Here is a 27,769-nt window from a genome sequence, read left to right as displayed (position 1 = left end):
GAAATATTTCACTCCAGACTCATCAGTGGGGTCAATAACAAACACATCACATGGTGAAGGATTTCACATTAGGAGCTGGGCGGCTTTTCTAATTGCTGACAAGCGAGCAGGTGAAAGTGATGGGTAATCCAAGACAAGGAGAGAGAGAGAGAGAGAGAGAGAGAGAGAAGAAGAAGAAGAGATATAGACACAGAGAGGGACACAGAGAAGGACCCTTATTTCACCTCATAAATATTTGCGATATGCAAATTAGCGCCGCCCCACTCGCCTGTCTTATTTGCATATTTTTTTTACAGAGTAAGAACACTTTTTAATCACACTTTAAAACTTGAATAATAAAAAAACACAAATAACAGTAATGTTGTACGCTTAAATAATTTAAACTTTAATACAAGTCCATACATTTAGAAACTGTACAGTTTTTGTCCACTGTAATATGATTGCTGTTTATTTTGCATATTCTAATGAGCGGATCTGATGCCACTGAGCCCAAACGTGTTCTAAACCACACTGAAGATGTAAAACGTGTTCCTTTTGTATTTAACCTCTCTCACACACACACACACACACACACACACACACACACACACACACACACACACACCACACACACGCCTGCATCGTAATCCGATTAAATACTTACATAAACCTACAGTTATCCTGGAGTGTGTATGTGTAGAAGAGTAAAAAACCGGGTCGAATCCCAAATGCCTCTACATTCCCTAGATAATTACCTACATCCGGGTAGTTAATAACAGCTGTCGCGTCCTAAATAGTGCACCAAATAATCCACTAATAATCGAATTGGTATTCAACCAAGCCGGAGCGCCGCTATACAGCTGATTGAGCTCCGTGTTCAGCGTAAAGCGGGATTTTATTCCTCCCTACGGGTCTGTACAGAATGTTTGCTGCTCTTACCTTCCACCGGGACCCCTCACGTTACCACCGCCGCCGCTTCACGTTACCGCTGCCCTGCGTGCGCTCCCGTCGCGGTTGCCATGGCACTGCCACCAACGTTAACAGCCCATCGTCAAACAGGAAACGGCGACGCTGCCATGTCTGACGGCAAAATAAAAGTGCACTCACTACCCCCGAAAAGCTCTGTTTCTGGTTCTCAATAATATAGGTTGCATGTTGGGCTGAAAATAAATGTGATTTGCCCATATATATACTAAATAAAAATAGGAATACAGATGAACCACACATAATTTATGTAATAACACTATTTACGATGTAACAAAATTCCCGGATGTTGGAACAACACGCCCGAGTCTCATCTATTTTCTTCATTTCAAAATAATGGTCTCGATTTAAACGTATTGTATTGTATTGTATTGTCAAAGTGGAGGTTGGACTTCATCAAGGATCGGTTCTGAGCCCTTTCCTGTTTGCAGTGGTGATGGACAGGTTGACAGATGAGGTCAGACAGGAGTCTCCGTGGACTATGATGTTTGCGGATGATATTGTGATTTGTGGTGAGAGTAGGTGGAGAAGAGCCTGGAGAGGTGGAGGTACATGCTGGAGAGAAGGAGAATTAAAGTCAGTAGGAGTAAGACAGAGTACATGTGTGTGAATGAGAGGGAGGGCAGTGGAGGGGTGTGGTTACAGGGAGAAGAGGTGGAGAAGGTGGATGAGTTCAGGTACCTGGGGTCAACAGTGCAGAGTAATGAAGAGTGTGTTAGGGAAGTGAATAAAAGAGTGCAGGCAGGGTGGAGTGGGTGGAGAAGAGTGATAGCAGGAGTGATTTGTGATAGAAAAGTATCTGTGAGAGTGAAAGGAAAGTTTATAGGACTGTGGTGAGACCTGAGATGTTGTATGGTTTAAAGACAGTGGCATTGAGTAAAAGACAGGAGTTGGAGTTGGAGGTAGCAGAGCTGAAGATGTTGAGGTTTTCATCGGGAGTGATGACGATGGACAGGATTAGAAATGAGTTTATTAGAGGAACAGCACATGAAACACTATGTTTCCATGCACTGTATATAAATCAGAATATTTTGGAGCATCATGTTGGAAACATTTATATAGTTTTTATAATGTGTCTATAAGCAATTACTTTTTATTAGGACCAATGTGTTCAATCAGACGGGTTTTGCAGCAGTAAAGCTCATTCCACACACACCACAAACTTTTCCATAAACAAAAACTGAAGACTAGAACCAGAGATTACAGAAAACAGGTCTTTATTGCTTCATCAGGCACATTTACACACACACACACACACACACACACACACACACACACACACACACACAAAACCTTTCTTTTTTTTCTTTTAAATACTGGTTTTGACACAAATTAAAATCTACACAGATCCACACGAAAGCTGAAACCCTAATATCCTTTTATTTCTTTCTTTGTTATTGTTTTTTGTTTTTTTACAAATACACTGGTCTTAATATACAATATTTCCTTCCATCTCTATACAGAAGAAGCAATGTGACCTTTTTGGACTCTAAGCTCTAAACTGCTTCGGATAAACTTCATAAGTGCTTATAAAGACCGAGCACGCATCGTGGTGCGATCACAGCATGGTGGCGTGTTAAAAAAAAAAAAAAAAACGAACAAAAAACACAGTTTACACACAATTCGAGCCCACGCCGTGAAGGATCTGCCTCGAGGGGGCGGAGCCTCTTTACAATACAGAACGAATTAAACCAACCTGAAATGGTGCGTTTTGTGTCACTGAGGTTCAATATTTTCGTCTAAATATTATAATTAATATTATAATATTATAATTACAATGTGAACACACACAGTTGTGAACTGACAGTATAAACACTGCGTTTGTCTGATTTGTCGGGGCTATGCAGTTATTTGCATAAAAAAATAAAACCAAACACAAATATTTGCTATCCGACAATCCATTTTTATCTTTTCCTGTCAATGCATTTCACCCAATGGATATGTAGCCTCTATGTACCGCCCCCTAGAGGAGAATCGTGCACGCAAGTCACCAAAAGACACTGCAAATCCACAGGCCCTGGTGATCAAACTGCTCGTAACAGCACGGCATCATGACAAAAAAAATGCACCAGACATGCCATGTGACCTGACGCAATTTAACAACAAGCTAGTGGTGATATGATCATGTGATCGCGCGATGGCAAAAAAACAAGCCGAGCTCTAATATATACGCTTCTATCGCCTAAAAATATACTTTAATGAAATAAAATAGTCATAAAAATACAAGCTTCTGGAGTTCTGTAAAAGCATAAAATGGCATAAAAAGCAGGAAGAAGGAGGAGGTCAATCGTCATCGCTGTCGCTGCCGGATTCGCTTAGCTGCAGATCGTTTCCTGAAAAGAGAACAAACACCGATACATCCTTTAGTTCATAAATGTGTGTGTGTGTAAAAAAAATATATATAAACATTTTTATAGTTATAAGAATTTCTATGGATTTTTTTTCTATATTACACCAAACAATATAAAAATATAAAAAAGAGTCAATGCTGTACTGTACATTAATGTCTAGAGGTTGACCGATTAATCGGTTTTGCTGATTAATCGCCACTGATTGTGATTGCTGGAACTATCGATACCGATATCCATACCGTTTTTCCGGGTTTTCGTCCGTTGCTGGAGTGGCTGAGAAGGTCCGCTGTCAATATAAGAGCGGCCCCTAGTGGCGAATCACTGACACCACGTGCTGTTTGTTTTTGCACGCGAGATGACGCGCTGCACGGAGAGTGCTATATTATTTTTATATTGTAATTTTGTAATAAAGTTCAGTACTATTTACACGGAGTGTTGGTTTGTTTTTTATAAGGTATTCGTTTTATCGGTTGATAAATCGGTTATCGGCTTCACACTACAAATGATGCAATCCGGTTCAAATGTATGCAGACTGGGTTTACACGGTAACAATATATGGACAAATGTTTGTGGTCATCTGAGCATGAGATCGGTATGTACTTTTTAAACATCCCATTCCACATTTAGTCCCAATTTACTGTTATAATAACCTTCACTCTTCTGGGAAGATGTTCCACTAGATTTTGGAGTGTGCTTGTGGAGATTTGTGCTCATTCAGGTAGTGATGTGGGATGAGGAGGTGCAGTCAGCATTCCAATTCATCCTGAAGGTGTTCTATAGGGTTTAGAGTTCTATAGCAGCCCAATCAAGATCTTCCAAAAACAGGTATCCCAATTCTTTTGTCCATTTAGGATTTATAAATAATAATCAATAAGACTCTGTGTGTGTGTGTGTGTGTGTGTGTGTGTGTGTGTGTGTGTGTGTGTGTGTGTGTCTCACTGAGCGTGTTCATGAGCTGGTTGCTGCCCTGTGATTTGTCCGTGCCGTTGCTCAGCTCTCGGCTGGGAGACGGGTGAAGGTTTGCACTCTCCTGCTCTCCATCGCTGCTCAAGCTGTCGTCGTCTCCGCTGCCTGAACAACTGGCCGAGTCGGAGGAGCTGCTGCCGCTGCTGCTCATCTGCTCAATGATCTCCACCTCCGCCCGCAACTCTGAATGAGAGAGAGAGAGAAGGAAGAGAAATGGCAGAAAGAATGTGAGAGATAGCAAAACAGAAAGAAAAGAAGAGGGGGAAAATGAGAGCAGCAATTAGAAAAAGAAATAAAGGGAAAGGGAAAGAGAAAATAGGAGGAAGAAAAGAGCAATTAAAAGAAAGAAAGGAGAATGAAAAATAAGACACAAAGAGGAGGAAAGAGAGAGAGAAGTAGGATGGAGAAGAAAGAAAGAAAGAAAGAAAGAAAGAATGGAAAGAACAAAAAGAAAAACAAATCGAAAGAAAGAAAGACAATGAACGAACAAAAGACAAAATAAAGGACAGTAAAAACAAATGACAAAGAATGCAAGAAACAAACAGAAAAAAAAGACAGAATGAATGAAAGAAAGACAAATTGAACGAACGAAAGGAGGAAAAAAGACCAGGAGCCAGTTGGAGTGAATGGAGTCTCACCTCTCTTGATGTCGTCCAGCTGGGGTTCAGGAGACGGGTTGTCTTTACTGGGGGACGTCTTCACGCCGCTGCTGGGTTTAGTGGGAGTGCGGAACTGGGAGGAAGGCTGACTGGCTCTCACTGACTGCTGCTCGATCCGAGCCTGGATCTTACTGCTGCCCTCGGCTCTGATACAACAACAAGCAAACATGTCAAACGAACACGAACAAACAGTGAAGTCAAAGTGCACTGAAGTTCCTTCACCTGCTCCGAAGCCTCACCTGGTCTTCTTGACCTGAATGCTGCTGCTGAGCTTCTCCAGCACAAAGTCTCCGGTGTCGTGGTTGATGATCAGGACGCAGTCTTTCTGATACGGACGCTTGTTGCCCTTGAAGACCGTCATTGGAGGCGTTGAACCCTGAGGGACAACAAACGTTCCACAACTGTAACTACAAAGGAAGAACGACGAGGTACGATGAAGAGAGGGAAGAAAAGAAACGCTCACAGGGATGTGTGGCAGCGTGATGGTGACCTCCTCTCCTTTTCCCACCTGCAGCTCTCCTTCACAGGACGTGTCAATGGACGCCGGCTTAAAGTCATCTGCAATAACAATCACATGATCAGAATCTTTCCAATAGATAGATAGATAGATAGATAGATAGATAGATAGATAGATAGATACTACTTCCAATTGAGAAAAGTTTACTCCTTCCTAAAGAAAGAAAAAAGAAAAAAACTCCTTTCTAAACCATGAAAATAAAATAGAAAGAAATTGAAAATAAACTATTTTGAACGAAGAAGGAAAGACTTCTGAAAGAAAGAAAGAAAGAAAGAAAGAAAGAAAGAGAGAGAGAGAGAGAGAGAGAGAGAGAGAGAGAGAAATTCCTTAGTAAAGAAAGAGGAAAAAAGAAAGAGACTACTTCCTAAAGAAAGAAAGAGACTACAGCATATAGATGGACAGATAGACGGACGGACAGACAGGCAGATGGACATACAGGCAGGCAGGCGGGCAGGCAGGCAGACAGACAGATGGACAGACAGACAGACAGGCAGGCGGACGGACGGACAGACTGGCAGGCGGACGGGCAGGCGGGCGGGCAGACAGACAGGCGGGCAGACAGACAGACAGACAGACAGGCGGGCAGACAGACAGACAGACAGACAGGCGGGCAGACAGACAGACAGACAGACAGGCGGGCAGACAGACAGACAGACAGACAGACAGGCGGGCAGACAGACAGACACTTTCGCGAGCTGTAGGGGTGAAACGCAGTGCTGCAGTAGAGTCAGTACGCAGTAGACAGTATTCCGGTGCAGCGCCTCACTCACATCTGATGGTGTGGAAGGAGGACTTGGCTCTTTTCTCGAAGCTTTCTCCCAGCTTTAACACGTGCTCCTCTTTATCCAGCACCGCGTTACAGCTTCCGTTCATGACTGGAACCACTGATCCTCCTCACTGCCACATTTATTCACCTGAGAGCTGCAAACAGCAGGATTTCCTCCGGGTTTCCGCCACAATCTCCACATACAACCATCACACAAACTGTTTACATCGGACAACTTCCGCGTACATTACCAAAATAAAAGTCTCTGGTTGCAAAAACGGAAGTTGAAAATGGGGAAATGTTTATAATATATGTGTATGTATATATATATATATATATATATATATATATATATATATATATATATATATATATATATATATATATATATACACACACACACACTGGAGATCAAAATTAGAGAACAATTAATAAACAATTGAACACACTGATCAAAATTAGAAAACACTTTCAGATAGATGTTAATCTGGCACCTGGTGCTAATTTCCTTGATTATCTGTCAACCCCTATTTAACTGGCAGCCTAACTTCCAGTTTCACCGACTCTGCAAGATGGTAGGCCGTTCTAAAGTGACTGAAAGCCTCCGGCAGCAGGTTGTCCAGATGAAGGCCAAAGGGATGACCCTATCAGCCATAGCAAGACAAGTTGGTCGTTCCAAATCTGTAATTTCAAGAATATTGAATCTTCACAAACTTATTCAAGTCTGCCAAGAAGGCTGGTTTTCCACTGAAGACAAATACAAGAGAGAACAGGATACTGCGGAGGATCTCAATGGGCAATCATTTCCACACTGCAGCTGGAATTGCTCACCAGTTCAACGCTGAACAGGGTAAGGATCTGTCTCGTCATACAGTGTCTCAACGTTTAAGAGCATTTGGACTGAAAGCCCACTCTACAGTGACCAAACCTCTCATTAGCAGAAAGAATCAAAAGGCTAGACTAAGCTTTGCTGAGGAACATGTTTTGTGGACAGAGAAGAACTGGTCCAAAGTTCTTCAGTAATGAAAGCAAGTTTAATTTATTTGGGTCCGATGGGAAACATTATTTTCGGCGACAAACTGGAGATAGACTTAACCCAAAATGTGTAAAGAAGTCAGTGAAAAGTGGAGGAGGAAGTGTCATGGTTTGGGGCATGTTTTCTGCAGCAGGAGTTGGGCCTCTTATACAGCTACATGGCAGAGTGAATGCAACTGTTTATCAGAACCTTCTTCAACAACATATGGTTCCTTCCCTGCGTTCATCACCCAATCAGCCCGCAGTGTTCATGCAGGACAACGCTCCATGTCACACAGCAAAACGGGTAAAGCAGTTCCTTGAAACTGAAAACATTAAAATAATGACATGGCCTGCCCAGAGTCCTGATCTCAACCCAACAGAGAACATCTGGAAAATCCTTGGTGACAAAATTATGGCCAAGAAACCCACTACAGTCACCGAACTGTGGAGGAGACTGGAAGAAGAGTGGACCAAAATCACACCAGAGCAGTGTGAGAGACTGATTAGATTAGACTGGTGCTAGACTTACCGATTAGACTGGTGTTAGACTTACCGATTAGACTGGTGCTGTCCTGTGGCAGATGTGCTTCAGTCATTCAGAGCAGAAGCCTGTACACTTCCTACTAATTGCTGACTGTTGTAACCTTCAGAAAATGTTGTTGTAATCTTTTTCCATGCTACAGTCATTGTTGTTCTCTAATTTTGATCAGTGTGTTTTCTGCAAAATAATGTTTTGTTTTTTTAAATGCATTAGTTATTTTGTGGAAAAGGTGTTCTGGTAGCATGGTATAGACAGGACAAAAACTCCTTCAACTGTTGAGCAGTGAAGATGACATTATTTCAGAATTGTTCAATTGGTTATAAATTGTTCTCTAATTTTGTTCGTGTGTGTGTGTGTGTATGTGTATATATGTTTATGTAAATTTTGTTTAAATAGATCATTTTCTTCCTTTTGTTTATTATTTTAAATTATTTGTAAGTTTTCAAAAATCATAGACACTGTTTAAATGTATATACCGCAGCTACTTAAGAAATAGGAAAATATCTAGGTATAAACGCATACATTTTCATTGTTTTATATAAAACACACTGACAGTAAATAAATTATAATTTACATATTAGAATTTTTTTCTGTGTGACAAAATTAAAAACTTAATTTCAGAGCATTAGTAGTATCAGTAATAATTCAAACATTCGTTTTTATACGATTTAATATTATTGAGCTGTTCATATTGCAGCAGTTACTTTTTTTTAAAAATAAAAATGAATAAATAATTATTTAAAAATCAACAAATGAATAATAAACAGTTCAGAATGGGCGTCAGTTGTCACACTCGGTTGACGCGCATGGCGTGACGCTCATCCGATTACCGAAAAACTACAAATACACTCGACTAGAAAAACCATGATACACCTATTTATCACAAACACACCCCGTCACTGACACACAAACGCGGTGTATAGAAACTATTATACACACTTGGTATAACTGAGTCCATCATTTGCACAATTCTACAGATGTTTGACAAAAACACGTGATGTAAAATACACAAACAATCGGCGCGTGTACTTTCTATATTACGGTAAACAGAAGGGAAAATAAAACGCCACCGCGGCAGGAAGACTTCCAACCAATCGCGTTGCAGCACAAAAAAGGGGGCGTGGCGTGTGTTAGAAAGCGGAAGTATATTACAAGCGCAAGTAAAACACGCAGTCTAATTTTCAAATGACAGCGTCAAAACCCAAACTTATTTTACTCTTCAGCGGAAAACGGAAGTCTGGGAAGGATTATGTGACCGATTTAATACAAAAAAGGTGATTTTTTGAAATGTATTTTTATTGCATTAATAATAAAAATTTGATCAAATATAAAATGTAAATAAAATTGGATCTGCATGTGGATTGGAATCATGTTTAAAGGTGCAAAAGGCAACTTATTTTAGTCCTTAATATTATTAATCACGAATATGTGTAGTAGTGTGCAAATGTTTAAGGCAAGTATTAAGAAATGCTGGAAAGTAAGAATGCTTGGAAAATATATATAGGGTAGTTTTGTAACACACCAACAGATGGCAGCACAAGGCTGCACGCACAGTCACAGGGAGCACAGACCTTCATAAGTCTGTTTGCCACAAGAAATTGTCCTTTGTACATCGGGATCATGATCACGTGCTTTACCACGTTTGCTATTTTGACTGTGATCTCACTACTCTGCAAATTTGGCTCCAGGGGACATTGATATTTACCTGAAGATGAAGATCCAGCTCAAAAGTCGTTGGTTTTGACACCATTGCGGAGATCCAGCGTGAATCGCAAAAGGTGCTTTGACACGCTTCGAAAAGAAGAACTTCCGGGATACAATCCAGAAGTGGCAGGAACACTGGGAGCACTGTATCATCATGCAAGGGGCAAGTCTCGAAACTTTTTGATACCACCTCGTATTTTGGAAGAGCAGAACGAAACGGACCATGTTGAGGAGCGTGGACGCAGTGGTCTGCCAAGGAAACCTAATTTAGCAGATGAAAGACAGAATCCTTACTTTCCTCGGATGTCCAGCTGTGCTATCACCAGTTACACCCATTTACTGTATGGAGAAGTCTGACCTGAAGTGGTGTTCATGTGAGAATTGTGGCCTTAAAAGCCATACCTCAGACATGGAAACAAGGCTGAGTGACTCATCTATGCACAGAGACAGGAACTGGAGGGCAGAAAAATGGCAGCAGGTGCTCTGGACTGAAGAGTAAAAAAAAAGTATTTAGCTGCAGCAGGAAGGAAATTGTTTACCAAAAGGCTGCACAACTTAAAAAATACTGGTATTGAGTGACTGAGAAAATCTGTTTGGAAAACTGTCTTGCGGATGAGTCCGGTTGGTAATGATGTTTCCATGTTTGTAGGTTGAGTCCAAAGCTGTGCTGCATCCTTCGGCTTTCTGCTCCACTTAAAGAGCAATATGCACAGGTATAAATCATCTCATATCACTCAATAAATATACTATCATTGTACTATCATATATACATACATACACACACGTTTTTTTCCCAAGTTTTATATCATTTTATTATGTTCTCAAGGAACATTTTATGTATATGTTCCCAAGGAACAATACTATAGAAATGAAAATTGATAAAATTTTGAGTAATCAATGTGCATTATGTGTATGTAACTTAACATACAGCCATTATCGTCTTAATAACTGGCTACAAAAGTGAGTACACCCTCAGTGAACATGTTAAAACTTGTGTACAAAGTGTCAATATTTAGTGTAAGCACCATTGTTATCCAACACTGCCTTAATCCTCCTGGATGTCAAATTCACCTAAGATGCACAGATTGTTGCTGGGATCCTGTTCCACTCCTCCATAATGACATCACAGAGCTGCTGAATGTTAGACACATGGTGCTTCTCAACGTTCCGCTTGAGGATCCCCACAGGTGCTCAATACGGTTCAGGTCTGGAGACATACTTGGCCACTCCATCACCTTCAGCTTCAGCAAGGCAGTTGTCATCTTAGTGGTGTGTTTGGGGTCGTTTTCATGTTGGAAAACTGCCGTTTGGCCCAGTTTCTATAGGGAGGGCTTCACGTTCTCCTTCAGAATGTCACAGTACATGTTGGAATCCATGTTTCCCTCAATGAACCACAGCTCCACAGTACCAGCAGCAATCATGCAGCCTCAGACCATGATGCTACCACCACCATGCTTGGCTGTAGGCAAAACACAATTTTCTTGGTTCTCCTCACCAGAGCGTCAACACACATGCTGGACACCATCTGAGGCAAACAAGTTTCTCTCATCAGATCACAGGACACCGTTCCAGTAATTCATGCTCTTGGACAGGTCGTCTCCAGCAAACCATTTGTGAGCCAGCATCAGAAGAGGTTTCCTTCTGGGATGACGGCCATGTAAACCGACTTGTTGCAGTGTGCGGCTTGTGGGCTGAGCGCTTAAAAGCAGACCTTCTGCTTCTGCAATCTCTAAAGCAATGCTGCAGCACTCGTCTTTTTTTGAAGCCAGATTCTACACCTGATGGTTACTGAAATGTGTAAAGTGTACTTACTTTTGTGAGATACTGTGTACATGTTATATATAAAATCTAAATCCACGCACCATTAGGAACACATGCTGGACTATGAGCAGCTGTTGGGAGCAGGACATTATAAGGAGCAGCACCGGGCAGAGATGATCAGCTGGGGGGAGAGACGAAGGCAATGGGACCCGGGCTTCTTCTGTCGCATGGTGGTGTGTGGAGTCACTCAACCTGTGTGGGTAAGTACTAGGGTTGGAATTATTTTAACCAAGTACCAAGATGATCCTAAAACCAAAAATCTGTTGAAGAGAAGAGCTGTTCAGGCTGGTAGACTGGCAGAATAAGATCATGGGCTGAGTTTGAATAATTAAGGAATTTTCTTGTTCATACCCTTTCCTGCTCTATTAACAGGGATTAGTTTGACCTTAACCTGATGCCCCATAAGAAGCTTTGTTGCTTGATTGGATCAACTACTTACTGCTCACCGGTCCTGTCCTGTCTGTCTCTTTTTTTTTTTTCCCCCTTTTATTTTCTTTTCCAGATTGTGAGTGACTGCAGGCGCATGTCTGATTTGCAGTGGTTCCGGAGTGAATATCCACAGCAGTGTGTGAGCGTCCGAGTAGAGGCCTCTGAGCAAACCAGGGCTCAGAGGGGATGGATATTCACTGCAGGTACGGCAGAGCCATTGCCAGCCATACAAAAGGTGCTGGTGTCTCTTAAATGTAGTTTTAAAAGGGGGCAGGTAAAATGTTGAACCTTAAAACCCTGAACAAATGACTGATTTCTGCAGGAAATACTCATTATCTCCATTTAAGTCATAAACACCACTTTGGAAAAGACCTCATGATGCTTCAGATGCAATCATTGCATACTAATAACCAGTTTTGAAACATGGTAGATGGAAAGATCTCAATATCCCAGGTCTAAAGCATGGTAGATGGACGACCATACCAATAACCAGCTCTAAAGCATGGTGGTGGTTGCCTCATACTATTTGTACTTACTGACATATATTCTTGTGAGGTCTCTTGAGATTTGGAAAGAAAATCTGCATAAAGATACCAGTTTATTTGGTCCACCATGTCAGAACAGCTCACCTTGTTTGTAAACCAACTGACTGTTGTCCACCTCTTGTTCCTCAGGAGTAGACGATGCAGAGTCCGAATGTGGTCTGGATCAGGGAGTGGATTTTGACTGGGTCATAAGGAATGACGGTCTTCTCGAAGCAGAGCTCGAGAGACTGTTGTCGTTAGCTAACGAGAAAACACTGGAGCAGCCACGTACACAAGATTGTGTTAAATGAATTGGACAGTGAAGAAACCTGTGAAACAAAAGCCTGTCCTGTCATTTTAGAACATTCAATTCAAGTTTATTTCCATAGCACTTAAAGCTAATTTACACAATGTAATTGTAAATTGAATTAAAGAACAAAAATTGTAAGTGTATTTATCTCCAAGGAGACTGTGGCCAGGAAAAAAAACTTGCTTATATAGTATAAGGAAGAAACCTTGAGAGGAACCAGACTCGGAGTGAAACCTCTCCTCATCTGGGTGATGCAAAGTGTGTTATTAAACATTAAAAAAAAAAAACAAAGTGAGAGAAATATGTGTGTGATTATGTGTAATAGTTACTTAAAAGGAGGAGTTGTTTCTCCTCAAAAGCACCATTCAAACATCTTGAGGGACACCAGCTCTGTCACCACAATGTAAATCTCAATTATAAGTAACATATTTCTCATACATTTTGAAGGTTATCAGCAGTTAAGATCCCAAAAGCAGAACAGTGCCTGAGTATAAGAGTTTCTCAATTTAAGTCACAACCTCGATGTACACTATATTGCCAAAAGTTTGTGGACACCTGTTCATAAGTACGGTATGTTTATTCCACATTTAGTTCCAATTTGCTCCCATAATTCCCTCCAGTCTTCTGGGAAGATGTTCCACTTGATTTTGGCATGCGCTTGGGGAGATTTGCAAAAAAAACAGGTAGTGATGTGGAGGCCAGGGGAGTGTTCCAGTTCATCCCAAAGGTGTTCAAATAGGGTAAAAGTCAGAGCTCTTTAGCAGATCTTCCACTCCAACCTATGCAAAATATATCTTCATGGAGCTTTGGGGACATTTTCTTGTTAGAACACTTTTGGATGCTCTCCTGGTCCAGTGTTATTTTTTTTCTTTAATTCGTCTATTTTTTTTTGGTACTTCAGGGGGGTTTGTTCATGTCATGCAAACCATATACTTGAATAACCTCTGATTTTCAAAGGATAGTCAGAAAGTGAGTAACTGACAAGTTCCTTCAATACAGCATATTTTACTCATCGTTTTAATTCCAGACTCCAGAATAGTGAAACTATCTACTACTCTGCATTTTTGCACTAGACCAGTTCTGTCTAGAATCCACAGCAGAGCCGTAGAGGCATTCCACACATGCATAAAGCAAACATGGGCTCACATCTCACCTATCGAGCTCAACGATCTGCTGAGTTTGATAAAAAAATCGACACTGCCGTCAACGAGTCCCGAGCGATCCAACGATTAACACCGAATCTGGAAACGTGTAGTAGAGACGTGTGAAACTGCTGAAAAAGAGGACAAAGACATGAGATGGAAGACTGAAGACATCTAAAAAGTGTGCCAGCCACTCAAATCTTGTGTCCAAAAGTTAGTGAACACCTACCCATCAAGCCCATATCAGCTTGTTTAATTTTATTCTATTCCACATTTATTTGTTTATTTTGCTCTTACTACTGACGCTTTCCATTAGATTTTGGAGCACGGCTATGAGGGATTTGTGGTCATTTAGCTGCTAAGAGCATTAGTGAGATCAGATAATGACGTTGGGTGAGGACGCCTGAGGTGTAGTCAACATTCCAAGTTATCCCAAGAATGTTATGGGCTTTGTGCAGGACACTTGTTCTTCCACTCTAAACCTAACACACAATGTCTTCTTGAAGCGGAAGCAGTCATGCTGGAACAGGTTTAGGCCTTTTATTTCAAGTGTCAGGAAGTGGTTAAGGGTGCAGCTTCAAACACTCGGGCAGCAGTTTTGGAAAGAGCCACATAGGAGTGTACACACACTTTGGGTCAAAGGTGGTGTGTATAGGCAATATGTGGGAAGGGTGAAATAAACAGACCATCCCTATTTAGTAATTCTTGGTATCTGAGAAACTCAACCTTTGTTAGGGAAAAAAAAACAACAAAAACTCCTCTTGAAAACAAAACCCCAGGAATCCTGTTAAGTGTTATAGTTCTTTATTTAAAAAAAAAATTGATTGTGTCATTATTACAATGAAACACTGATAGCAAAATGTTTACATCTTAAATTTTGCAATTCCAGTTAAAAAGGTTCTTGGTGCTTTGAAGTATTTAATTCACTCGAGATGTGTACATGGTATAGACAGTACACTGAAGAGATGCTCAGATAATACCTTCAACTATTCCCCCTATTCTCTTCCTCAATCTCTCTTGACCCTTTTTCACCTCGATTTTGGCAGTGGAAATGTGACGTCCCGTCTCTCCGCCTCCAATTCGGTCGCAACCTTGAGGGGAAAAGACGAAGGAGCCGGCCGCGTTCGAAAGAAAGGCTGGTTTAACTGCATTTTTATTTCCCTCGCCTCAGACCAAACTCAAACCTGGTGCCTAGTGTTTGATGCTCTACACCTTAAACAAATGGAAAAAAGGTTGAATGTAAACCGTTTATAGTCGGTCATGTTCGTTTGGTTCAAGAGAAGATGACACTATTTCGAAAGAGATGATTCAGCATAATTAGTAAAGGGCTTTAACTGAACTTTTTGAAGCAAAAAAAAAAAAAAAGAAAGAAACCGCACAGCTGATAGTACGATACGATATAGAATGGTCCCGCAAGGCATTGGCACGGTAAAATGCAAACATTCGTTATAATGAACAGTGTTAAAACAAACGGGGCAGAGAAATCATTCAGCGGTTACAAAAAAGAAAAAAAAAGAAAAAGTCATGTATGAAGAGTCATTTTGCACTGCAACCTTTCCAATTCTTTATACTGTACTGTGTGGTAATATTGCACTGTGAGACTAGTAAACCAATCAGAACACAGACATCCGACAAAAATAGAGATCACCCTTATTATCTAATCGCACATAATTACAGGAATGAATCAAATTGCAGGCAATGGTGCATCATCATATGCAGTCTCGTTTAAAGAAAACGGGTGAGCCTACAGGGGGAAAAAAAAAAAAAAATAGATAGATAGATACATGACAAAAGTAAGAGAAACCAGGTAAATACTGTGGGCTGGCATGTGAGGAATGAAGCTAAAGTGCTACCTACACCAAAAAAAAAAAAAAAAAAAAAAGGAGCAACTTGCCCTTGTTCAGCCACCCAGCAATAACTAAAAGGGGGTAAAGTGGGTAGAAAGGTAGGGTGAGGAAAGGAAGGGAGAAGAGAGGGCGGTGCAGATTTTAGAAGTTGTTGAGATCTTGCAGAGTGGCGTCCAGCGTGGCGTGGATCTTGATGTTCTCCTCTTTAGCTGCAGCGAGCCTCTCTGTGAAACAAAATAGGAAACATGTGAGACGACTGCTTCCATACACAGATCAAACGTCCAGCCAAACCTGAAGTGCGAAACTTTTTTTTTTTGGAAACTGGTCCAACCTCTGAACGTCTCGGTTGGTGGAATACCAGAGACAGACAGACAAAAAAAAAATGCATGCATTATTTCCATAACACAAGGCAAAGGTGATTAGAATACTGAAAGACGACATGTCTGGTTATGTAATTCGTCAGTCTGGGCAGGAAGAAAAAATGCCATGCTGAAACATGTCAAACGCTTTGTCGTCAAGATATCAACTTTAAACAAAAATCAAACATTTGTGTAATCATGTCTAGAAAACCAGTTTGTGAAGTTTAAACCTCAAGTCAATATTAGAAACCATTCATCAGGAATACTGTGATACATTTTTGAATATCTACTGAATTTCTACTCTAACCTATAAAGTACACTCCCGAATGTTCTACAGGACTGTGTTTGTTCACGAACAATCAGATTCCCTCCCAGAAACGTGTCTAACGGCATTGCCAGAATTCAAATTACTCTACACAAAAGGCAGTTTGGCTTTTCATTACATCAATAATTTTGTTCATCCTAATACCAGACTTCACAACATTACATACAAGGAAGCAGCACACAACTTCTGGTTTCCGAGCCAAGTTTCCAGGTCTATGTTTTAACGCTAAGGTCAATCTATTAAACTATTACACATGGTTCGTCTTGACCTCCAGACAAATCCAATTCATTCTGATACTTCAGCTTGTTGTGCCCCTGGTCCCACGCATGAGCTCTCTAATGATTTCCTCTTCCCAAAAACACTATGCCTCACTCTTTCCAGATCTAAATACAGCAGATTTGAATGTGAGAACTGTTGCTGTGTGTCTGGTGTCACCTAGGAGATGAGAGTTCCTCTTAAGGTTTCTCCCTCACTTCATCTCAGGCTCTTTAAGGATCCAAGTCTACATCTGTTTTTTCCGCTTTGAGACAGGATCTATTCATTTTATTTGTATGACACTATTAAACTGTTGTCTGTATGACCAGTCACAGTTAACTCAAACAGACTGTGGTCTAGACCTCGCTATAACTGCTTTCCTAATGCCGACACGAACATTTAATTTGCTCGGTTACAAATCTAACACTGGGACCAAACATCGCCCTTCAAGTCTGCAGATAAAGATCATGAAATAGCATACACCAAATATCTAATTTTGCATAAACTGAGAGGAGGGCTATATGGCTTTTAAATAAACTGCTGCTGTAAACCGGCTATTTGACTTGGTTACACATGTACTAATGTTTTAGATTCGCAATTTTACAATGATTTTTTGCAAGGTTTCCTGATAAGCCTCTGTCTGGGTTTTCAATCAAGCTCAATCAAAGGAGATAGTAGTACAACAGTAAGGATATTGCTTTGTTCAAGACAGGGTTTCTAATTCTCTAGAGATCTATTAGACAAACTGTGCATAAACTTGAGTGAGTATAGGGAGTTAAAAAAAAACCTGTCAAAAGCACACCTGTAGCCAATTTGCCACACATCAACAGTAGAAGGAAGACACCAGAAGATTCCCAAAATGCCAAAGAGCGGTGGCCCGTAATGTTAGTGTTTGTCAAACACGACTAGAAAAACGTGTAGGTCAGAAATGAAAACGCAATGCAATAAAGGCAGCTTAGTCTACATTTCATTCGGGATTCAGTTTCATACAAAACTGAACTGCATCATTAAAGTTTTATGTATTTATGAAACTGAAAATGGAAACCAGAGCCACATATATAGCCAATGCTCATGCTTTGTTATACTGAAAGATGTATCAGATTAAATTTTTTGCTTGTGCGCAACAGAGATGCTGAGTATCATCTGTTATACTCAACAACAGACAAAAAACAGACAATAGAAGGTAAACCAAAATCCTGAGCAAGTCAAACATTCTGTCAAGCACTTTAGACACACACACACAGAGAGAGAGAGAGAGAGAGAGAGAGAGAGAGAGAGAGAGAGAGAGAGAGAGAGAGAGAAGAGGACAAAGGATAAAGCAGGATTGAAAACCCAGGAATGTATCATGACAGAAGAAAAAGACGAAAGGATGGCGGCAGGCGAACCAATTAAATGGCAGAACAGAAATCGGAGTGGTGAATGGGGAAATTAACACACACTCCTGGCCTCGACATAGTTCAGGAATGAGCTGCTAGCAAAGGCAACGAAAAGAGTGGGAGGGAGAGAATGTAGGCGAGAGGAAGAAAAAAAAAAAAAAGGGAGCACAAGAGTGTGACTAAAATGGAACGCAGCACTACAGTCAGTGTGCACAGTTTCCTCAACATCCTAACCATGTTTCAAAGGATTCAAATGATTGTGATGATGTTATCATTTGTGGTGATGGTGAGATTAGTGAACGCTGTCTTATCTTCAGAGCATATTTACCTGCTTGTTTGTGGTGTGTGTCTGTGTACACACACACACACACACACACTTTTTAGATAGTTATTCCTACACAAAATCTGGACAATGAACCAAAAAAGGAAACTATTTTGCTTATACATTTGCTGAAATTGTGATACTACAAAAAATAAATACAATAAGTTGCACAGTAATGACATCTCCATGCCATTTAGCACTTCACATCAATATCATGCAGGAAATCACTCTTACCAAGCTCAAAAAGCTGTTACTTTTTATCACGCCAACTACAACTACATCTAAAACACAGCTCTCACAGACCTTCACAACAGCATGCCAAGAGCAAACTCAAAGGTCGCCATGTAACGGCGTAATGTGTAGGTGTGTGGGTCTATTTTCATCTCTTCTACCCTGCTACGTTCTCTGCAAAGAGGAACCATAATGCAGAAGGACAAAAAGAACATGGATGAGGCAAGAATCACTATTAGTAACGTTTTTTTCCTGCTGATACTGCATTTCAAGTAATTTTGTAACTTTACTCATGTTCACGTGGATGGGACGTGTTAACAACAACAACAACAACGGCTAGCGGAGGAGCAAAAGCACATGAAAAGCCTCCCGCATCATTTAAATCACAGGTATGGTGCACATGCAGCTCACTCCACTGCACACACATGCTAAGTATTTACATGAAGATCAAGTCATTAAGAGCATGGTCCAGCTCTTCTCTAATGACCTTGCATCCGTCTTGCACAGTTTCTGTGCACTCATCTGTGGGCGTACACACAGCGGTCAGAGGGTGCATACAGAGTTTTGGGGAAGGAAATCTCAAGGCACTGAAGCCACTTACCTTCCAAATCGTCGATTGTTTTCTCAAGTTTGGTAACTGATCGTTCACCAAATTCAGCACGAGTCTCAGCCTGAGGAAAAACAAAAAACATAAATATTTATAAATATAATCTTCCAAATTGGTTACTTTGGCACCGGAGCTATAACGCTATATATAGCTAAGACAAGAACATTGATGTCTACCAGTTTAGGTTTGTGTCGCTGTATGATCTCTGAACATAAAAACCAAACACAGGTTGCCATGACTAAATTCTGGTTTTAATAAAATCCTCTCAAAATAAATAAAAAGATTAAATTTAATCAAGTTGTTGAAGAGTTATATATCATAGTAAATTGGACATAATTCAATGCATAATTTTCTAAACCTATACCAGCTGGGTACCCCAGCAAACTTTATTTGTAGTTTTCGAACCAGATATAGTTGGGAAAAGTGTCAAATTTACAAAATACTATGATTTAACAGGACACCAAATGTGACTGCCAAGTAGTTCCACTGAGAAAAAGCTTTGACAGGTATTTTTGTGAAATATTGCGTTGGAGCCCCACCTCCTTCAGCTTATCCGTGAGAATCTTGATCTCTTCCTCGTACTTGTCCTCTTTATGGGAATACTGCAATGTATAAACAGAGGTGGAGGCCAATCAGAGAACCACATTGTTTGAAAACAGATGTTTTATTAAAAAGACACACCAAGGCCTCGTGCATTACACAAACCTTTTTTTAATATTTATAAGTTCACTGATCCAGCTGATTCAAAACTCGGATCTACAGGCTTTATTTGCAAATGCATTTGTCGTTCAAATCTGTTCTCCTGTACACTAAGAGGAGATGACGGAAGCTAAGCTATTAATAAATGTGCTCCCTCGAGGTTTAGGAAGACTGCTGGAAATAAATAAAATTCCCACAGCCGGAGCTGAATCAGCCAAAGCATTCATACAGTTGCAGAGCAGCAGGTATCACGAATACCAACGTAATGCGATGTGCCCTTTTTATCACAGATATGGTGACTGCTCTACAAGTTACAACAAATAGCAGGTTTCAGTTCATCCATAAAACACAATCTTGAAAAGACGAGTCAGGTAGAAACAGGTTCAGGTCCGCACTCTCGCTCGATTCCACAGCAACTTAAGCGAAACTAAATCGACTGAAATTATATTACATTTCACATTCACAACCCTTGTCTATATTAAGTACGTTTCTAACACAGCCTTGCGCCAATCCTTCCTTTGGTGCTGGTTTCTATGACGACTTTTGTTTCCTAAACATGGCTAGCAACAGATTGTGCAGTAACATTGTGAAACACTGTCTTGTCTCACTAGCAAACTCTAAATGAGAAGGACAGGGTTGGTACATTCATACGCATAGCTGGATATTATTAACAAAAATTATTAATTTCATTTCAAACAAAAAAGTTAAATAAATAAAAATAAATAAAAAACCATGGTTACTTAACTGCTGATCTACACATGAAAATCCTTAAATAAGGGGAAAAAAAAAATCATAAAACAGTACCAAGGCTAATACTAAGAAGACTGATTAGCAAGAATGAGGCCCTGACATCTCAGTCTGGAATCAGTTTTCCCAAAAAGCACTGTAGTATCTTAGAGATTAGAATCCCACAAGCATGCAGAAATTCTCAATCCTTCCTTTCCTACCTTCTCAGCTTGGGCCTCCAAGGACTTTAAGGTATTGGTGACATTTCTCAGCTCCTCCTCCAATTCCGCACATTTGCTGCAGTTTCATAAAATTTCACATTTTGGTGTTTGAAAGAGAAGAAGGAGGGGAGGTAAAAGACATTGGAAAGATCGAGGTTGAAAAAGGGGGTTAAGAAGGGGGGAAAAAAAGCAATGGATGGGATCATGAAAGACATGAAAAAGTAGAGAAAAAAAGACACAAAAAAAGAAACAATTTAACAACAAACACAAAACAAAAAAACACTATGGACTGCTAGTGCATGATCTGGGTGTAATTTGCTTATCCCTTATCAGAAAGAAGTCGTGTTGGATTCTAGGGGAACTAAAAATCGTCAACCAAAAACTGGGAAGGTGAAAATGATCAAATAGAGTGAAAAATCAAAGACTGAACCACATCCATGCAGTTAATCTCAAGCATAAACCACAGATCATTCACCTAGTCAAGACAGGATGAAATTGAAGAGAGCAGATGGGTGAACAGGAGGAGAAGAGTAGCCGGGTCAGTTGAGGGTGGGGGATTTTCAAACACCTGTCAGAACCTTTCTAACCTTCTACTGAGAAAACAACGGTGCATGGGGGGCACTGAATACGAGCCCACGGTCTGACAAAAATACCCGTTCTGCAGCTCGGTAAAAAGTATAAAAGCCCACTTTAGCTCATCCCCAGGGCCTGTAAGAGGAACCCACTGGGAAACATAACTGGGCCAGTACCTTGTCTTCAGCTGCCTGCAGACTCTTCAGCGTTTGGTCGTAATTCCTCAGCAGATCCTCCAATCGGCGTCTATTGCTGTTTTTTTTTTTTTTTGCCGTGGGTGGGGGAGGAAGAGGAAGTAGGTGGGGCGAGACATGACAGGGCAAACCCAAAGCGCATGCAGGTAGGGATTGGTGTGTGGGAGATTTTCAGAACATGCACACACCAGTCACACAGATGACAGGGAAAGGGAGGAAGCACAGGTAATGTTGAGTCATGATACGTACAGCATTCCCACTTTTATGGTGTTCTGTATAACGTGAGCGCACTCTCAACGAGTTATATTTAAAATCTTTTCCCTTTAATAATAACCGTATTTAAGTGTCAAAGAAAAAAGTTATTATTATAATTTTTTTTAAAGACAGGCAGGGACATAAAGGTGGGGTTGCTTTTGATGTGCACCGAAAACAGCATGCATTTAAAAAAAACTAAACAAAAAAAAACGGTAAGTCTAATGGCATGACGGGAAGGGACTCCTGAATGCGCTAGCAGGGGCTTTTAATTCTGTTAAGTGATGGTGGGTGATGCAGATGTTAATTTTCAGGCCTAAAAGAGGAACTCTAAAATGTGACCTGCCAGCTTAAGATACAGCAAAGTCACCCATGTGTGCAGAGAAAATTGCAAAAATAGCTTTTCTTTACATAAATGGGCAAGGAGGCTGAGTGTTTAAAATCTGGGCTATTGGACACTAAAAACACCTAGTGTGTGTGTGTGTGTGTGTGTGTGTGTGTGTGTGTGTGTATATGATGATTGGAAGCCTGACTCACGCCTCAGCAACTTCTGCTCGCTCCTCTGTGCGCTCCAAATCACCCTCGATGATGATAAGCTTACGAGCCACCTGTAAACACACACACAAAGACTTACAAGGAGAAAAAAAAGAAAAAAAAAAAAGGAGCAGGTTTTAACATGCACCAAAAAAAAACAGGGTAAAACTTTACCTCCTCGTATTTGCGGTCAGCTTCCTCTGCAATGTGCTTAGCCTCTTTCAGCTGGCCCTCCTGCAGCTCCATCTTTTCCTCATCTTTCAGGGCCCTGTTCTCAATCACCTTCATGCCCCTGAGATGTACACAAACACACACATCCAGTTACATCGATAACCGGCCATTTCCAAATTTAGCCATGCCATAAAAATAATAAATAAAAATAAAACCTCTAGATAGACGGAGATGTTGATAACGTAGAAATTCCACCTACATTATTGGGGAGTTGCAAGTAGACTGGGGAATATACTTAATCAAGGGGGACATACTGGGGGATTTTAATCAGAATTCTGAAGGTTATGTATCTGACGTGACTAATCACCTTCGCCAAACTTCACACTACTGATGCTGCATCAATATAGAATAACAATATATGAATAATAAATGCATTGTTCCTTCTGAAGTATCAAACTACAGCCCCAAAGACCTGCCCCCAGGGTGTGACCTTAAATTAATATCAGGTACTTCAAAAGTAACACGATAACCAGCCTTGAAATTCCTCAAGCTTGCTTCAATATTTAACACTGTTTAAATCATTTCCATCCTATACTCAAGTCATCAGCTTTTCACTCCACCTAAAAGCTTCTTGCCCAGCTAAGCTCACTGTTGACTTAGCTCCGAATGTCAAGCTGTGTGCACACGCATCACAGAGACGTGCAAAATATCACGAGTCGCACCCAAAACTAGCCAAGTGTTACGATCTAGTTTGAATAAATCAACAGATACCTTGTGTTTCGAAGAGGTAAGGGTTAGTTCAGAGCTTACAAGATCAAGGCCACAAAAAAAGTAGTATTCTTATCGTTTGCTTAACGTTTGCATGCGCAAAACAAATATTTCCAGTACAGAGCAAGTAGCCACAGTGACACTGAGCTAACTCTAGTTTCTGTGATCTGCCACTTAATGTTATGTTCCTAAAAGAGCTCAGATTTTAACTACGTAAAGGAATGCACGTACCGAAAGCCCTGTACCGACAAATTTTGGTACGGATGTGTGTACCGTTACTCCCCTGGTATACAGTAAGACAAATTACATCATTTCATTAATTATATATAGCAAGTGGCATGTATTAAATAGGTCTACGTGGAAATATTGGATGAAATGCAACCAAGGGCTGGGTTAAATTGGCTGTATTGTGTAAGATTTGGCACCCACTGAAGTGGTAGAACTGGAAAACAGACCAGAACTGGAAATCAGCCACATCAAATAACATGAGACACTGGTGCTTGCAACATATAAATACAATTGGTGTAAATGGTTAATTGTTTATGGCTTGGCTCATCCAGTTCAAGCCCACACACACACCTCTCACTCTCGTCTGCAGCCTTCTCTGCCTCCTCCAGTTTCTGTAAAGCCGTCGCGAGTCTCTCCTGAGCTCGATCCAATTCCTCCTCGACCAGCTGGATGCGCCTGTTCAGAGAAGCGACGTCCGCCTCAGCCTACGTACGAGCCAGAGAGAAAAAGAATGAAAAACAGAGATAGGGATAACATGAATAACAAATTCAACATTCATCGCCGACATGGTTCAGTGGACACCCCGGCTCGACTGATCGGTCACATAAATAACAAAGGGAAGGAGCTTTTTTCCTTCTTAGTAATCTCATTGGTCCTAATTAGAGCATTATGAATTCTGTTTCACACCTGGCTATGGTTTTACAATACAAAGAATAAAAAAAAAAAAAACCCCAGAAGGGCTAAACAGAGTGGAAAATGGGAACCAGATGGATGAGAATGGTTTGGTGGTGGTGGGGGCGACACGAGAACCCGAAACACGTGCACATACCAGGGTTCCCTAAAAGTAGGTCAAAATATACAAAAACAAACAAAATGTATGCCATGGCGATCCTGTGACAGCTCATGGGGGGTGTAGATCTAAAACTGTGCTGCCTGGTGCTTCTCTCAAGATCCTGCATGAAGCTTTACAAATGAACGTGTGCTGTATTCTGCATTTCAAATTTGTACGATTGGACAGCATTGCAACAGCGCTTCCTGTCTGGCTCCGGACCAAAAGGAGGGCCCATAATCAGTTCGCAAGAGCGTTTCCTGTGGCAGCTGAGCGCAACTCTACAGAGACAGGAAGCCTCTTTCATCCAAGGCTGACATTCCCAACAAAGGTCTGGCCGAGAAGTCAGACAAAGTCGCTATTAGAGTGACACGACTCGATGCGACACCTTTGCTCCAGGAACCAAATCAACCAGTCCAACTGCTCTTTGTTTAGCCCCCAAGGTAACCCTGGTGAATAACAAAGTACATCACTAACCATTCTGACCTCTTTCTAAACTACTGGGGTTCCAACAACACCTACAAAAGCTTGATGTCGAAAACGGGGGTTTTCATAAAATCTGCCCCTCACACACACACTATTCATACACCCGCTCACATAATTACCCCTTCAAAACCCCTTCTGTGTTAAAGCCAAGTATACTAGTTATGCTTCACTAAAGCTGGAAAATGTAATAAGACATCATTGGGAAATTTCCCACAATGTCCACAGGTACCATACTGAATCCAGCTGCTGCTCCTGATACATATGTTTCATTTCCCTTTCTTTACACTCAAAAATTGATTTTCCAATAACACATTTCTGCTCTTAAACGCATTAATCTCATGCACAATGTAGAATTCTTTTCCTAATTCGATTCCATGTTAAGATCTTGCAGTCTTCTACTGATAAAAAGAAATGTCTTTCAAATTCCCAAGGGTTTCAACTTTAACACTGAAGGACTTCTTCCTGGACAGAAAATCTTCACCACATAAATGATTATTCTGTCACCAAACAAAAGGGATAACGGCTAAGCGATCTGCTCAAACAGATCCAAAGTGCAAACCTTCACCCTGGTTGAAGGACTAATTCAATTCCTGCTTAAGACAAAAAAAAAAAAAAGGAAATATGAACCCAATTGCATTTTAATTATTGTTTCACATTTTATACACGATCACAACCCAATACGCAGAGATGCCCATATAGGGATTTAAATCAACACCCTCGGGTCGAAGAAAACATCTTCACACCAAAGATCTTCATTCCTCCTCCTCTTGCATCTTAGTTTCAGCAAACCTCAAGACTTGATCAGCCATTTCCTGTCTCAACGGCCCCAGTAAATGAATGACAGCTGCCTTAAAACTACATGGCACGGGTTAGTTTTAGATGATGACCCCATTCTAGAAGATTTTTTTTGTGCTGGGTTTAAGGATTTGGAGTTACTTCACCTGCTCCTTGCAGCGCTTCTCCTCTTCAACCTGCCTCTGCAGGACCTCGGCTCTCTCCTCGGCTTCATCCGCCTGTTGCTGGAGAACTTTAATCTTGCGCTTCACCGCTTCCACGCTGTTCACTCCGGCCATTTTTTGATTGTATTTACTTTTTGATTTTAAATCTGAGAGGAGACTTTTGGATTCGTAATGCAGCTGGACTCCCAAAATAAATCAATCAGAGCCTTTTACAATCCGCCCCGCGCGCGAGAACGTGAGAGGGAGGAAAAAAAAGTGTATCGGCGATAATCGTGCGAATTTGCTAGTTAATTTCTAACTTGTATTTATACGAATATAGCTATTAGACTTTCATTAATTTCCCTAAGAAAGACAAAATAATCGATTTATACACCCTTGAAAGTTACCACACGGACGCTCAGCTTAGCCTAGCCTAGCTAGCCGAGAGCGCGAGCTAGCCTTCGCCGATATCTGAGGAGACGGAACTGATTTTTATTTCTTTCCTTCTTTTCTGGGAAATATTCCGACTTTTTTCTTCTCCTCGTTTTTTCTTTACGAAAATAAATTCCAATACAAATATATCTTAAAAATACTAATAAAACTGCAGCCGAAGAGGCGTTTCCGTTCCCTCCTTAGCTCCCGCGCGACCTCCTTTTCTCTCCACACTCACTCATCAGCCCACTTCCAGCTTCCGCATATGAAAGCCACTTCCGCTTACCCCGCCCTGTAAACCGGAAGTGACGCAACATCTTTATACGAGTATGCCATTGAAAATCTATCTCAATCTTATCTACTATTTTTTTAAGTCGGAAATTTTTTGTAATATAATTTTATCGTATAAAAAAACTATATAATTTTTTTATAATCGTTATGCGATGTATTTGCGTAGTGTGGCCACTAGATGGCGGTGCCCCCATTTGTAGAGGCTGCACTAGTTCAATCCGAATTTCCATGAATTCAAGTTTTCTCGACATTATGACGTCACTGAATTGGTGGATGAAGTACACAAACCATGTACTTCATTCAAAGTAAAGATAAGGTATAATAATACTTCAGTAAAAGTAAAAGTGCTCCCTTTAAACGTTCATTTGAGTATTTGCCTTCAAATGTACTCAAGTATTCAAAGTACTATGATTTACTATATATAGACTATAAATATGATACTATAATATACTATATATATTGACTATAATGTTGCTATTATCATTTGTGTCACAAGACTCTTGCTTAAGCCACTGATATTAATGCGTCAAACTGATATCTACAAAAATGTTACAATAAAAAATCTAAAAATGTTCTGCTAGTAGGATATTTGACTTTGAAATGTAGTTAAGTTAAAGTAAATTCTCCCTGAAAGAAAATAGTAAAGTACAGATGTGCAAAAAAAGCTACTTAAGAATAGTAACAAATTTTATTTTTCTTTGTTACTTGGTTCCCACTGTAAATTTGGCACCATGAATGAGGATTATAGTCCTCATCGATACTTTATTTGGAAAACCAAGATAAAAAAATAAGTCTGTTTTTCCCACAATAATTCAACAATAATATTACTCAGAGTTTTCTGATGTCTACTTGTTATTCCACCAGCGTGTGTTATTGTAATGGGGGTCATCCCTAATGAGGCCTTAATACTTCTTACTGACTGACTAGATGTCAGGTCTCTTTGACTATAGTTCTACAGTTTGGAAATTGGAGTCAACGAGACAGCAGGCAAATTTACATTTTAACAATTTATTCATGATATCTTTCCCTCTGGTATTTTTCCTTACGATAAATCTTATAGCAGTTATGGTTTATGAGGTGCTTGATGACTGTTTTGGACTTCACCATATTGTGAACATGTTGTGGAAGAGGTACAATCTTTATGACTGAAGGAGTGGCAGGAAATATTAAGTATCCAGGTGAGATCCAGTAAAGTTGGTGTATTGCTACACCTAGAAACATGTGCACGTGTGTTACGGTGGACATAAGGAAGGAAGCACGCACGTTTTCACCAAAGAAATGAAAACCACAAGATAACAATGTGAGCCAAAAAAGAAAATGCTGAATCAGAAGACAGGAAAGAGATGCAGACAGGGTTAGGGTTAGGGTTCGGGTCATCCTCCTGAATACGGACTC

At 40.5% G+C, this 27,769-nt stretch overlaps 4 protein-coding genes across 9 annotated transcripts in view; 1 reads left to right on the top strand and 3 right to left on the bottom strand.

Moving 5' to 3' along the window:
- Nucleotides 1-1,092, bottom strand: part of bbs9 (Bardet-Biedl syndrome 9) — a 123,510-nt gene extending 122,418 nt beyond the window's left edge. For 3 of the 5 annotated variants that reach the window (XM_046876167.1, XM_046876165.1, XM_046876166.1), the window contains exon 1: nucleotides 919-1,092. The gene's annotated coding sequence lies outside the window, so the exon portion shown is untranslated. The remainder of the gene's footprint in view (nucleotides 1-918) is intronic. The other 2 variants (XM_046876162.1, XM_046876163.1) reach the window with 1 other exon arrangement.
- Nucleotides 1,093-2,163: 1,071 nt separating this feature from the next.
- On the bottom strand, nucleotides 2,164-6,470 carry eaf1 (ELL associated factor 1). Its single transcript, XM_046876253.1, has 6 exons — nucleotides 6,227-6,470; nucleotides 5,403-5,497; nucleotides 5,179-5,315; nucleotides 4,919-5,085; nucleotides 4,254-4,463; nucleotides 2,164-3,296 (listed from the first exon to the last, which is right to left on the bottom strand). The coding sequence occupies exons 1-6, from the start codon at nucleotides 6,327-6,329 to the stop codon at nucleotides 3,247-3,249; spliced, it is 762 nt and encodes a 253-aa protein (XP_046732209.1). The 5' UTR covers nucleotides 6,330-6,470; the 3' UTR covers nucleotides 2,164-3,246.
- A 2,420-nt stretch (nucleotides 6,471-8,890) lies between these two features.
- On the top strand, nucleotides 8,891-12,711 carry pmvk (phosphomevalonate kinase). Its single transcript, XM_046876257.1, has 5 exons — nucleotides 8,891-9,054; nucleotides 10,134-10,197; nucleotides 11,353-11,505; nucleotides 11,808-11,937; nucleotides 12,409-12,711. Exons 1-5 carry the CDS (start codon nucleotides 8,966-8,968, stop codon nucleotides 12,567-12,569), a joined length of 597 nt encoding a protein of 198 aa, XP_046732213.1. The 5' UTR covers nucleotides 8,891-8,965; the 3' UTR covers nucleotides 12,570-12,711.
- A 1,786-nt stretch (nucleotides 12,712-14,497) lies between these two features.
- On the bottom strand, nucleotides 14,498-26,337 carry LOC124402887 (tropomyosin alpha-4 chain-like). 2 transcript variants are annotated; one of them, XM_046876256.1, is made up of 8 exons: nucleotides 25,655-26,337; nucleotides 23,750-23,883; nucleotides 22,406-22,523; nucleotides 22,235-22,305; nucleotides 21,428-21,503; nucleotides 19,572-19,634; nucleotides 19,027-19,096; nucleotides 14,498-15,781 (listed from the first exon to the last, which is right to left on the bottom strand). In XM_046876256.1, exons 1-8 carry the CDS (start codon nucleotides 25,784-25,786, stop codon nucleotides 15,699-15,701), a joined length of 747 nt encoding a protein of 248 aa, XP_046732212.1. In that variant the 5' UTR covers nucleotides 25,787-26,337; the 3' UTR covers nucleotides 14,498-15,698. The 2 variants fall into 2 exon arrangements, with proteins under 2 accessions (XP_046732212.1, XP_046732211.1); XM_046876255.1 differs by lacking the exon at nucleotides 21,428-21,503 and adding an exon at nucleotides 20,679-20,754 and having other exon boundaries at nucleotides 25,655-26,336.
- Nucleotides 26,338-27,769: the final 1,432 nt, after the last annotated feature.

Source organism: Silurus meridionalis, chromosome 20 (assembly GCF_014805685.1).
Source record: "Silurus meridionalis isolate SWU-2019-XX chromosome 20, ASM1480568v1, whole genome shotgun sequence".
Taxonomy (NCBI): Eukaryota; Metazoa; Chordata; class Actinopteri; order Siluriformes; family Siluridae; genus Silurus; species Silurus meridionalis.
The sequence above is the reverse complement of the archived record's forward strand: the minus strand, read 5'-3'. Positions and strand labels throughout refer to the sequence as shown.

Bases quoted from the DNA above. Each gene is read 5' to 3' on its own strand.
- eaf1 (XM_046876253.1), bottom strand. From the start codon at position 6,329: ATGAACGGAAGCTGTAACGCGGTGCTGGATAAAGAGGAGCACGTGTTA. The intron at 5,316-5,402 runs GTGAGCGTTTCT...GTTGTCCCTCAG, and splicing joins TCACGCTGCCACACATCCCT to GGTTCAACGCCTCCAATGAC. The intron at 4,464-4,918 runs GTGAGACTCCAT...TCTCTCATTCAG, and splicing joins GCTGGACGACATCAAGAGAG to AGTTGCGGGCGGAGGTGGAG.
- LOC124402887 (XM_046876256.1), bottom strand. From the start codon at position 25,786: ATGGCCGGAGTGAACAGCGTGGAAGCGGTGAAGCGCAAGATTAAAGTT. The intron at 21,504-22,234 runs GTGAGTCAGGCT...AAAAAAAAACAG, and splicing joins CGAGCAGAAGTTGCTGAGGC to CAATAGACGCCGATTGGAGG. The intron at 15,782-19,026 runs GTAAGTGGCTTC...TTTGTTTCACAG, and splicing joins AACAATCGACGATTTGGAAG to AGAGGCTCGCTGCAGCTAAA.
- pmvk (XM_046876257.1), top strand. From the start codon at position 8,966: ATGACAGCGTCAAAACCCAAACTTATTTTACTCTTCAGCGGAAAACGG. The intron at 10,198-11,352 runs GTATAAATCATC...ACGCACCATTAG, and splicing joins TTAAAGAGCAATATGCACAG to GAACACATGCTGGACTATGA. The intron at 11,506-11,807 runs GTAAGTACTAGG...TTTCTTTTCCAG, and splicing joins GAGTCACTCAACCTGTGTGG to ATTGTGAGTGACTGCAGGCG.